Raw genomic sequence first — 13,402 nt, 5'->3', positions numbered from 1 at the left:
ATTTTTTAAAAAGTATTTTTTTTTTTATTTGGGCTCTTAAAATAAGTAGACCCTAGGCGCGAACTTAGCCCGCTTACACTTAAAACCGACACTGGATATAACTAATATTACTATAACACCAATAACAAAATGAATGAATACCCCACATGCTCTATTGTTATAACCATATGAGCAGTTTTTATTAATTATTTTAATATTGAATTTCGTATATTTAATTTAACAAATAATATAATTTACCATTAACCAATTTTATATAGTGTTGGACACCTTTAATCCCAAATAAGAATGCTATTAAAATATAACTTTATCCTACCTAAGCAATTCTCATAACTCCATTAATAAAAGAACAAATACTAATAATAAGCATTATTGGTGCTATTGACTGAATTTTTAAACAATTGACGCGGAGTCGTAATAAATGAGATTTAAATCAAAATCACAGTAATAAATACAGTTAATAACACTGGAACTTACAATAAATGTAAATAAAAGACACTAGAATTCAAAGAGGTTCGACCCCAGATGTCGGTAATAGCCTACTCCCCTTTTATTTTATTAATCTGAGTTGCAAAAGTCAAGAACAGACTCTTGATTACAAAAAGAATGATAAAATGTTTATTTTTTTAAGTGTTAAAAATTGTGGATCCCCATCCTAGGTCATGGATGACCTCTTATATAGGGTAGAGGGTCGGTGCTTCTTGCTTCATGAAACGCGACCAACGCGGAGCTACCACAACCGTCTCCTTCATTTTTGGAGGTAGTTGAAGTTTGATTTTTATAATAATATCCTGCTATTTTCGTGGGTTGACAACTGTCTTTGAGCCTTTCGTGGGTTTTGAACATTTGAACGAGTTACTAACAAACAAGGGTCTTTTATGGGTGTGACATGGTTGCCAACCACCTTTGGGGATGAAGCCCATACTTTGGGGCAACACCCTCGAGACCCAACTTGAAGGGGGTGACAATCGTCATCGTTGGGTAATTTCCTGAGACCTAACTTGAGGGGGGTGACAATCGTTATCATTGGGTAACCCCCCGTGACCCAACTTGAGGGGGTGACAACCGTCATCGTTGGGTGACTCCCCGGGACCCAACTTGAGGGGGGTGACAACCGTCACCGTTGGGTGACCCTCTGGAACCCAACTTGAGGGGGGTGACAACCGTCACCGTTGGGTGACCCTCCAGAACCCAACTTGAGGGGGGTGACAACCGTCACCGTTGGGCGACCCTCGTTCGTTGTGAGTAGTTGTGATGTAATGTGGATGTCCCCGTTTACCTTTGAGAATGTCATTGTGTATATGGTAAAATACATGACTTGTACCCTGAGGGTGTAGGGGGTAGGGGTATACCTCTAGACTAACCCTCTAGGGGTACCCCTAGACTAAACCCCATATAGATCATTGCAATTGAGGTTGGGGTAGTAGCATATACTCCTTAGACTAGTTTGACTCCCGTAGGTGTGGATGGTCATTGTTTATTCCGCTTACGAAGGTGTTAGCCCATCGTTTTCCCTTCTTGGAGACGTCTACTCAAGCTAGGGGTAAGAGTGACCGTCTGACTTCTACTCTAATTGTTATAACTACCTTTCATAGTTGACGGTTATCCCAACGGTTATGACTTTACATATTTTTCATTAATTTAATTCTATTATTTGTGTGTCTTGTATTGCTACTCTTGACACCTCTTCATTCTTAAAATTTGGATAAACAGTTGCTAACACTGGTTAATGATTTTTTTATATAACAATTATTAAATTATACAAACAAGGACATAACTCTGAAATAGAAATTATCTTAATGAAATGAATGAATACCCCACATGCTCCATTATAACCCCAATAATAAAAGAATGGATATACCCCACATGCTCCATTAAACTCTCTGTATTATCTTAATCAAAGATATGAACTTTTGGGCCGGAACCAGCTAGGAAGTACACCAACCAATACAAAAATAGAGAATATTAGAATTAACGTAAATACAATAATGGAGCGCCTTTCTAAAAGAATACAAAATCATCATCAACACTAGAAACAATACGACAAAAGATTTTACCTTGGAATTAGAGCCGTAGGATTGATCTAAAATTATTCAAAGGCAAATACAATCCAACGGTATTGGAGCCTTCAAAGATTACGATGCTTCCTCTTACTAACGACATTGTGATACTCACGTTGAAAGTCTTCCCTTTTCATCCTTAGCCGAATTTTAAAAGCTTTTCCCATCTATAAATACATGTCCACTCTCATCTTCTACTCTCAACCAATTCAATAAACTTCTTTCTCTCTCTCAAGAACAACTTTTCAAGGTTTTCAAATTTCAATTCAAATTAGCAAAACGAAAATTGTTTCAGACATGGCACCAATAAACGATGCATCAAAGCTAAAATACATCAAGCAACACCTGCTTGGTGATCTTTCTCCAATTGGTGGGCTTTCAATTTTTGATCAAATATGGAGTTCAGAAATGAATACCGATTTCTCCACCTCGAAATCTGATTCTCTCTGCTCCAAAACCTCGAGCTCTGACTCCACCATTGAAATTGCAGACTACTTGAATCACAACGAAGTCTTCGAGTTCAGTTCAAATCCAAACGATTTTTTCGATTTTGAATTGAAACCCGAAATTCTTGATCTCAAAACCCCTAAATGGGCCAAATCCCATACTACGCTAACCTCTCAATCGAGTATTGGTTCGTTTGAATTCGAATCTAAACCTGAAATTATCGATCTCGGAGTTTCCACCTCTGAATCGAACAGCTTTTCGTTCGAATTCGAATCCAAACCTCAGATAGTCCGCCAAACGAACCGAAAGCCATCTTTGACGATTTCCCTTCCTGCGAAAACAGAAATAATTCAATTCGGAGCTCCTAAGGCTAAGGACTCCGTACAAGTGAAATCGATCGAGAAAGAGAAGAAGCACTACCGAGGTGTCAGGCAAAGACCGTGGGGAAAGTTCGCGTCGGAGATCCGAGATCCGAGTCGGAAAGGCTCACGGGTTTGGTTGGGTACCTTCAACACCGCCATTGAAGCCGCTCAAGCTTACGACCGAGCCGCATTCAAGCTTCGCGGCTCCAAAGCCATACTCAACTTTCCATTGGAAGCCGGGAACTATAAGAACAGTGACGTAATCGATAAGAAACGACGTCGTCAGGAGGAAGAAGTAATAGAAGAAGTGGTGGTGGTAAAGAAAGAGAAGTTAACGGAGTTTGATGAGGCCGTTAACTATTTGAAGAACATGCCGTTGACGCCGTCTGATTGGTCGGCCGTTTGGGAGTCTGATGGGAACGGGGTTTACAATATGCCGCTTCTTTCGCCGTTATCTCCACATCCAACGTTGGGTTACTCACAGTTAATGGTTGTATAAATGGAATTTTAATTTGACTTTTTGTCTCTTAAGTCCTCAGTTATTTTTGTATATTTGGGCTTCGATATTCGTTTATTCTTTTTAAAGAAAATAGAGAGAATTTGATTTCATTTGTGTTGTCACCTTTTGATTTTGATTTACTTTTTACATTAGAAATCAGAATATTTTTCTTACAGCAATATTTATTCGTTATAATTATAGTATTATTTTTTTAAATTTTTGAAAAAATTTCAAACTTATTTTGGATAAAGTAAATTATAATCTTTTTCTCAAAAAAAAAAAAAAGTAAATTATAAGCTTAACTTTTTGAATAAAAAATAGTGTGACATGTGTTTTAAAGCACATAGACATAAGGAGATTGGTAGTAGTACACATTTGAAACTTGAGACTTGAGAGTTATAATTAATTTTTTTTTTTCAAAAGTTATCATAGGCAAAATAATTATAATGACGATTTTTTTTTTTGAATTGTAATGAAACTTTCATAGCTTAAAAATACAGAAAGACAAAGGCCATTCAGGCCTAATATATCCAATGACCTATAACACACATTTATAATTTTATATATTTTTCTCTAATACGAACTGTGCTCCAAATATTTACCGATTATTAATTTGTGATGTTTGGTAATATTTTTTTAATCAGTTTTTTGTTTTTAAAATTAGAAAAGTGAAAATATTTTTCAAAAATATGCTCTATAAAACTGTTTTCACTTTTCAATTTTTTAATTGAGAATTAACATTTTAAAAACAAAAAAAAAAGTCACCTTCAACATTTTTTTAAACAGTCTTTTTTTTCTTAATCAATATTTTGGACATCGACCAGACCTGGACCCAAATTCTCCCACGGCGCTGGCGCTGAACCCCGCCTCTGATCCGAACCCGAATTCAACCCTTAACTTAAAACCTGATGTAACACCCTAACTAGCATAGGCGTATTACATGATTTTTCAAACGTACTGTGCAGCTCGTTGCTAATCAACGAGGTTTATGGAAATCGTGATTAATTAAAATTTTTTCTTTTTAATTAAACTTATATAATATTTTATACAAAAATACTCGGGATCCCGATTACAAAACACTTTACAAAAGTTTATTGTCTAATACAAAATACTTGTCGCCTAGCGACTAATTACAAAAGCGCTGCTGTCCCGATGATCGTACGCTCCAGGCCTAACCGCCCCGACATGTACAATCTTCATCGGCTCGCTCTCACGGTTCCTCAGCCTTGGCCTTGCCCTTACCTACACATGAACATAGCACTGTGAGTCGACAGACTCAGTAAGAAAAGCATAATAATAATCATACATAAATCCCGGGTTATGATTAGACGCCCATACCCCTGACCATAACCCTAATGGCCGTGTCCTACACGATACTGAGTCTTAAACGTTCATAAGACGGTACTATTGACAAGTAACAGCCTATACTCGGTACACTGGTCATACTCCAGCTGCTAGTCATACTCTAGCCTGTACCGATGTGTTACAGTATCAGCCTATACTCAGTACACTGGTCATACTCCAGCTGCTAGTCATACTCTAGCCTGTACTGATGTGATACGTCAAATAGTACAGTACCACCAACCATAGTATCAGCCTATACGCGGTACACTGGTCATACTCCAGCTGCTAGTCATACTCTAGCCTGTACCGATGTGATACAGTGTCAGCCTATATTCAGTACACTGGTCATACTCCAGCTGCTAGTCATACTCTAGCCTGTACTGATGTGACACAGTCGGATGGTACGAAGCCAATATACATATCTAATGTAATCTAACAGGCTTCCTACATGCACGCTAAACATGTAATACATATGCATACTGTTATACTAATCTTACCTCGATTCTGAATTCAGGTGTGTCGGTCAACCTGAGTGGAACAAACTGCACGGCGGTTTACAGGCTCCTAAACCATAACAATCACAACACTGATAAGTGATACGCTAAATCACTTCCCGGGGACTTAAACTAGAAACTAAAAGTTTCCCTATCGATAAAAAGCATGGCAATACCCCAAATAACATAAAAACAAGAAAAACTAGGGTTCCTAAAAATCTCCCAACCAGCAGACCGGTTCTGCAACCGGAATTCCGGTTCTGGGAATTCCTGAAACCCCCATCCGGAATTCCGGTTGCACAACCGAAATTCCGGTTCCTCGCAGGAAACATGCAAAAATCCATAACTCATTCAAATCGAATCCAATTCACACCAAAACTTCCAGACCTGTTCTAAATACCCCTAAGAACATATCCAAAGCATCAAAACAATCCAGAACACACAGATATTAAAAATGCCATGTGAGCTCCAAGCTTTGAGTTCAAAACTCAAACTTGGCTAAAGCTCACCCACAAGCATTAAAACCAGATTAAATCCACTCAATCATGCATATAAAACTTCTAAAAACACAGGAAATCGACCCTGACAAACACAGCAACAGAACTCATCAATTTACCTTGAAAATTATAGTTTTGAGTTAAAAATTCACAAACTTGAGCAAGGATAACTAGCATGCATCAAAACCTATCTCAACTCACTTAATTAAACATTTTTAATCCACAGAAAACAACAACAACAACTAACAGCAGCTACAACCACAAAACACAAGCATGCAATACTCAACTTTTTTCTAAAATTTTAAGAAACTAAAAGAGAAGCAAGAACAAGGATTACCTCCACTAGAATTACTCTAAACTTGATGGAAATCACTTGAATTAAGCAAAGAAACACAGCCCTAGCAGCTCCCAAGCATGGCCGAATGAGAGAGAGAGAGAGAGAGAGAGAGAGAGAGAGAGAGAGAGAGAGAGAGAGAGAGAGAGAGAGAGAGAGAGAGAGAGAGAGAGAGAGAGAGAGAGCTCTTGAATGAAAAATATGAAATTTTGCTTTTCTTTGATTTTTGATAAAATGAAGAAATAATAAAGCTACAACTAATAATCAACATATTAATCACATAGAAACAACTTATTAACTTAAAATAAAGTCCACTAAAGGACAAACAGCAATGGGGCAAAATGACCAATTTGCCCCTCCATGCTAAAACAACATAAAGGCACTAAAGGGTATTTTTGGGAAATTCTAAATTCCCGGCCAATCCCGACATTCCCAATGTCTAAATAACCGTCCCACAATACTAACATACTAAGTTGTGATTTTACTGAGCCAAACACCGAGTTCCATGTTACCGGGCACCGAAAATGCAAAATTATGAAATTCACTATATGACATAAAATGCGTTTCAGAATTCAATAATAACAGCATAAATAATTATTTAAATAGCTACAAATAATTTTCCATAATTAAACATAATTAACTGCTGATTTCCAAATTAAACTAAGCGGTCTTTACACCTGACTTAAATAAAATCAAAAATTAAAAATGAAAATGAATTTTACAGATTACATTTTTACTTTTTGTTTTTAAAATTGAAAAACAAAAGTGGTTACAGAAAATATTTTTGTTTTTCAAAAACAAATTTTTAAAAACAAAAATTTTACTTTTATTTTGTGATTAAAAAATTAAAAAACAAAAGTGCTACCAAACGACACCTAAACTTACCAAATTTTGATTTTGTTTTGGTATTTAATACTTGCCAAATGCCAACTTTGATTGTAAATGTGTATATTTAGCATGTTGTTAGTAGCCTAGGTAATTTTAATTATTATAATATAAAAATATTTAAAAAATTATTAAAAATTATAAAAAAATAAAATTATTAAAAAAAATTCTGTCATTGCTCGCCTAAGCACATCAAACCTTAATTCACACCTCCTAGTGTAAATTGGGATCAAATCCTAATTCAAGTCTCCTTAACATGAATTTCAAGTACTTAATTTCTCGGCCTTGCTGCCAATTTTTGGCCTTTACTGTCAAACATAAAGAATACATGAAAGCTCATTTTGTACAACATATTATATTGTATTGTACTGTATTGAATTTTATTGTATTATTTGGCATTATTTAATAAAATATTTTATTTAGTATTAATTTATATTAATAGGTTGTATAAAATTATAATATTTTTACCATAAACTCGACTTCAGCCCTAGACCTAGATCGCATCTTTGGCTCCGGGCCACAAATCTTGGGTCAAATCCAAACCCCATCCTCAAACTTCGAGGTCGGACCTTGGTTCAAGTCTGAGTCTAGGATTCGGGGTCAGGTCTGAGGATAGGGTTCGACCTGTAATAAAGACGGAAATAGAGACAGAGAGAGAGAGAGAGAGAGAGAGAGAGAGAGAGAGAGAGAGAGAGAGAGAGAGAGAGACGACGAGAGGGGGGCATTCAGGGTTAGTGGGGGGTTTGACGATGAGAGGGGGGCACTCAGGGTTCGTGGGGGTTTGACGACGAGAGGGAGATGGTCTGTGTTAGGTGTGTTCGTGGTTTAGCTAGGGGAGATTTGGTGTGCTAAGTGTGTTAGGACCCTAAATTGATTTTTTTGTCAAAATAAAATTTAATAAAAATTCAATCTAAATGTGTTATGACAAAACTGTTTATATTTTCTGAATCTGTTCGTGTTAGGAATTGTCTTCAAATTGGTTATATTAAAAAATGTTGTAAAAAATTAAGCTTATAGTCTTATTTTTAATGTCCATTTTGTCATTTAATAAAACAGAGGGTCTGTAACTTTTGCAAAATACAAGGTCTAAAATAGTATTTACTCGTAATTATATAAAAATTTTAGAGACAACACTTATAGAGACATTTACATTTTTAGGAGAAATTATTATTCAATTTTTATTTTTATAATTATGTACATTATAGTTATAATTATAATTATAGTAAATATTTTACTTATTTTAAAAATTTAAAATAATTTATAGTGTTAAAATAATGGTTAATTATCATTCAATTTCACATGTGAAAAAAAAAATTAATTGTATAATTGAATATTTAAACTCTATTTTTAATATCTTAAATTATTCAAAAAAATTTAAAAACTATTAAAATATTACTATAGCTATAATGTAAATTATGGGCATATAAAAAAATAAATTATAATAACTTTTTTTTTTTCCTTTATATATGGCGGCGAGGCATAATCCAAGGCGTGAACGAGTCCTCTCTCATGCATATATATAAATAAATAAATAAATAAAAATATATATATGTTCAACTTGCAACGATCCAAAACCAAAATGTAGTTTGTGAATCTAATAATAATGACACTCATAAATGGAGGTTGAGACTAATATTCATGATTGGAATTTAGGACCGTTGAGTTGAAAAAGCCTTTTAACTAATTTCAGCTCCGCTTGTACATCATATTAATATTAGGAAAATTTCCAAATTTATGCTTAAATTGACATTTAGTATTGTCAAAATTTTGACCCTAGCTAGCCATTTTATTAAGTCATACACACCACTATTCGTACGCCGCGAAGAATATTTCAATATATATCTATGATAAAATGTATATCTTTGTATAGATTTTGGAAAATTCGAATATCATTTTTGGTATTATAATAGACTATTATTATTTTATCTGTTGTTAACTTTATGAAGAAGAAAAAAAAAGTGAAACTATTTTATTAAATTAATTGACGTTGTTGATGTTTAACTTCTTCAATAAAATGTTAATGTATTTGCAAAATAAATAAATAAATAAAAATAGCTAAAATTGAGAATACATCATACAGTGTGTATTGATTATTACTTAGATTAATAAACCAAAGAAAGATTAAAGTAAAAGGTTACTTTTAAGAGACTATACTGCTTCTTTGTTTGCTTTAAACACATGTACACTATACACAGATCTATACGTGCAGATAAATGTACAACAAATTATTATTTTTATGAATATACGTGTATATACTACAATTGTTATACAGATTGTTACTAAAAATAAACTAGAAATGATATTATTGAATAAATTTTTTGGATTGAGTTACAAATTGCTCTCTTTGAGACGTTCTTGCTCAGGATTATGCAAGGAGTCAGAAATTGCAGGTCATTTCCAGGATAAAATCGTCCAATTTTATACACTGTATCAAAATACCACTGTACTAACGAACTGTCGAATACACCCTTAAAATAAGTATCACAGATGGAATTTTATATAGTAAAAACTAAGTTTTTTACCACACCAACCAGTTTAATTAACTCGGACAGCACACGCGTGTGTGGTGGATAAAGTGTATGTGTTCACCCATTCATATAAAATTCAAGTACCAAAGTTATTCTTGGAAACAATTGCTCATATATCCCGTGTCAAACTCATTCTATTTCACATATAATCTCATTTTATCAGAAAATTATTAACTTTCAAAAAAGTTCCAACAACAATTATATTATTACATATGATAATTGAATGGGTTGGAAAATACTGGATATTTTATATTGGTGGATCCATAGAATATCATTTAGCCGCCGGAGAGAGAATGATTGAGTAAAATTGTTTAAGAACTCTCTATTTCCTGTCCCTATTAAATAACACATATTTTTATATTTTCTTTCTGTCGTAACATACATATTTATAAATAGTAATAATACAACAATTGAAGAATTAAACAAGCTGGTATTCAGTCTCGTTTTGAAATAAATTATTATTAAAATTCTGAGTGGATCTAATCAATTAGTCTTTAGTCGTACTCTACCCTGTATATGATGATGATGTAACAAACATATAAACAAAATGTATGTATTTACGCATGCACTACACGTCCCCACATACATAAATTTTTACAGATACCCATATATATATATATATATACAATATTATATTATCCGGAGATGCATGCATGTGCTAGTTTTCAATTATAAATAACAATGTTCCCTTCAAATTATTAGTTCAATAACTCGCCATTGATCTTGATCGATCTGATTTTTGGAGTAACTATTTAAAGTCAAATTAGCATATAGACTAATAAATTTGAGTAATTTTTAATTAATTATACGATTGATAGTGTAAGATAGTTTGATCATGTTTTGTTCTTTGTTCAGTGCTATTATACAAGGTTATATTAAAAAATATTAAAACTATTGCAGTAATAATTAGTGTTCTGTTTTTTTTTTTCAATAAGTGTGTTAATTTTTCTAGCATATATAATTATTTGTGTGTAAATTATGTATATATAATTGTTACATGCGCTTCCGAGAATGAATTTTCTATATATATTTTAGCATTAATGAATAATTTTATTGAAAAATAAATTTATACAATTTTTATTAAAAATTTTCAGTATAAAAGAAGTCTCCTCAAACCATATAAGCTCTCTATATTCACTTGGAAAGTATGCTGAGATAATTCATTTGCAGTCTTATATGGTTGTTCGATGTACATAAATTAAATTACGAACACTCTAACAAAATTTGACATTAAACTATTGCTAAATCTTCTAATAAAGAACAAAGTTCATTAAGGAAGGAAGAACATTTAGAAAACGCATTAACAACGGCTAAACACTGTGACTCTATAAAATATAAAGAAAGACCAATAATAAGAGCCGAATCCAATACTATAAGTAGAGTTATACATTCTGTTTAAATAAATGAAAAATAATCTCCAAAAAAACCATCAAAAGTAACATTAAATAACACCCTATAAAAGAAAAAAAAAATATAACATTAACAACGTACAAAAAGACAAACAAACAATATGAAATTACATTAGCTTGCTTGCTTAAAGAAAAAAAAACTTATACATAAGTATATTTATATAGGGTAAATACCATTTTGGACTCTCTGTTTTACAAAAGTTACCAATTGGACCCTGTGTTTTGTTAAATGACAAAATGAACCCTGTATTTTCTAAAATAGTACATATAGGACCCTGAATTAATTTTTTGTCAAAATAAAGTTTAATTATAATCCGATCTAAAAGTGTTATGACAAAATTATTTACATTTATTGTATATGTTCGTATTAAGCATTGTCTTCGAGTTGGTTGTATTAAAAAAAAAGTTGTCAAAAATTAAGCTTAGGGTCTTATTTTTACTATTTTAGAAAATACAGAGTCTATTTTATCATTTAACAAAATACAGGGTCCAATCTGTAACTTTTGCAGAACACAGGGTCCAAAATAATATTTATCCATTTATATATAGTGTACATATATTGAAGGGGAGCATAATTTTCCTTGATTTTTCACCCTTATAATATAGCTACTACAATTGTGTGAGAATGATTATCTATTACATAATTACCAAAATTAAGTCAAGAATATAACTTAACTTACATTATTAAGACTATACAAATAATTGTTAAACAATCAATCATATCATTAATTTTATAAAAAAAAATATTATAAACTCGTTCGACTATTTTTTTTTTCTTGAAAAAAAGCTATTTTGGAAGGAGATAGATCGGCAATCTTTATGCAAATAATATATACGTAGTATGTAATTTGTGGCTTCCCCTCAATTGATTTTGTTTTTTGTTTTTTTTTTAAATGTAAACTAATATTTAATAAAGTTAAATCCTTTGAAAAAGTAAATAAAGTACTATATTTGTTGATTGATTTAACTAAATTATATATGGGTGATGAAAGGTAATAAATGTTAATTGTAGATATGTACTAGTCATTTAGTTGTGTGTTTTACTTAGTGTTTGGATTGTTAGACATTTATTTGTATAGACTAAAACATACATGATTATGAATAAAGTGCGGAATTAATAAATCATATATGTACTATAATTTAAGGATCGAAATACCTCCAGCCATTGAATCTTTGAGCTTTAATCCCACATAAGCTTGATCTGCAAAAGAAACCGATTGATGTGGGTAATCGGGCTTCCTCGCTCTCTCAACTCTCTTTAGATGGATTTTGCTGTTATAAACAGAATGAGTGAGGAGCTCGGGGACCGAGACCCTATATTTCTAGGTGAGATACTCCATCAGTATCTGCGCCACATTAATTGTCAGAATATTTTGACAATTAATTCAGGAATTCAAATCAGGTAATGAATATAGAAATCTGACGATATATAGAATATTACATAATTGATTTTGTCCAGATTCAATGAATATAAAATATTTATTTATCTGAAAATCAATTATTTATTTATTTCCTTAAATAGAAATTTATTTCTTTAAATAGAAATATATTTCCTTAAATAAAAATATTCTTATATTCTCCCACTTGGTCAGCATTTAGACTAAAACATTCAAACTCAAACGTTCCTCATTATATAATAAACATACGAATCATAGCGACATGTCCTCATTATAAGTCGAGTATTATCTTCCATGTATTACGATATATTTATTATATAACAATGTACTTTATGTGGCAATATACTTAAGTGAATAAACCCTAACCCTTATGTTTATTCAGGTCCTCTTACGATAATTTTCTCAGATGAAATTAAGGTGCACATAAATATAAGAAAATATCGAAATTAGAGTTTCATTGAATAATTTTTGGCTGTACAAATATAAAAAACTGCATATAGGTTAACTGAATCCCATATTTACTTTATGATCCTTGAATTTGTGTTGCGGCATGCCTTTAGTCAAGGATATATGCGATCACCTAATTCAGTTTGCGTGATTAATGACCACTTATCACGCCTTTTTATGGCTAAATACTTAATGTCGATATGCTAGCTTCGACCAGTACTTTATAGTTATTAGCCATAAATATTGTAGCTGAATTTATCGCAAAATTTTCTTAATGGCCTAATGAAACTGTAATTCTGAACTCTAGGCCTACTATGAAACTCTATAATACATCATAGGAGATGTATCCTCAAAACAATAAATGAATCTGACTTCTATAGTGGAAATAACAATCAAGATTCTCTACAATATAACTTACTGGTAATCTTAAGGTTGTAATAAAATATTAATTTACGTGAATCAATACAACCAGTGAAGTACGTTACAATCTGATTGGTTAACTATATTTTCAGATGGTCAATTCATCTTAACAAAATATGTATAAATATAATTTTAGTATCTTAAAGACACCTCATCACTTTGTATGAAGAATAAAGTGGTCTTAACTTTAGTTATTCTGATACTACTTAACGATCCTGAAACAAATGTAATACAAAGTCTTATTCAGACTCTTAGGCATACATTAGGCTTCTAAAATAGAAA

At 32.3% G+C, this 13,402-nt stretch overlaps 1 protein-coding gene across 1 annotated transcript; it reads left to right on the top strand.

The window, feature by feature from the left end:
* Positions 1 to 2,227: 2,227 nt before the first annotated feature.
* Positions 2,228 to 3,475, top strand: LOC115717279 (ethylene-responsive transcription factor 5). The gene has a single exon (XM_030646250.2). The coding sequence runs from the start codon at positions 2,355 to 2,357 to the stop codon at positions 3,363 to 3,365; it is 1,011 nt and encodes a 336-aa protein (XP_030502110.2). The 5' UTR covers positions 2,228 to 2,354; the 3' UTR covers positions 3,366 to 3,475.
* Positions 3,476 to 13,402: the final 9,927 nt, after the last annotated feature.

The sequence above is a fragment of the Cannabis sativa genome, chromosome 5 (genome assembly GCF_029168945.1).
Source record: "Cannabis sativa cultivar Pink pepper isolate KNU-18-1 chromosome 5, ASM2916894v1, whole genome shotgun sequence".
Lineage (NCBI taxonomy): Eukaryota > Viridiplantae > Streptophyta > Magnoliopsida > Rosales > Cannabaceae > Cannabis > Cannabis sativa.
Note: the sequence above shows the minus strand (reverse complement) of the source record. Positions and strands in the feature narration are given on the sequence as shown.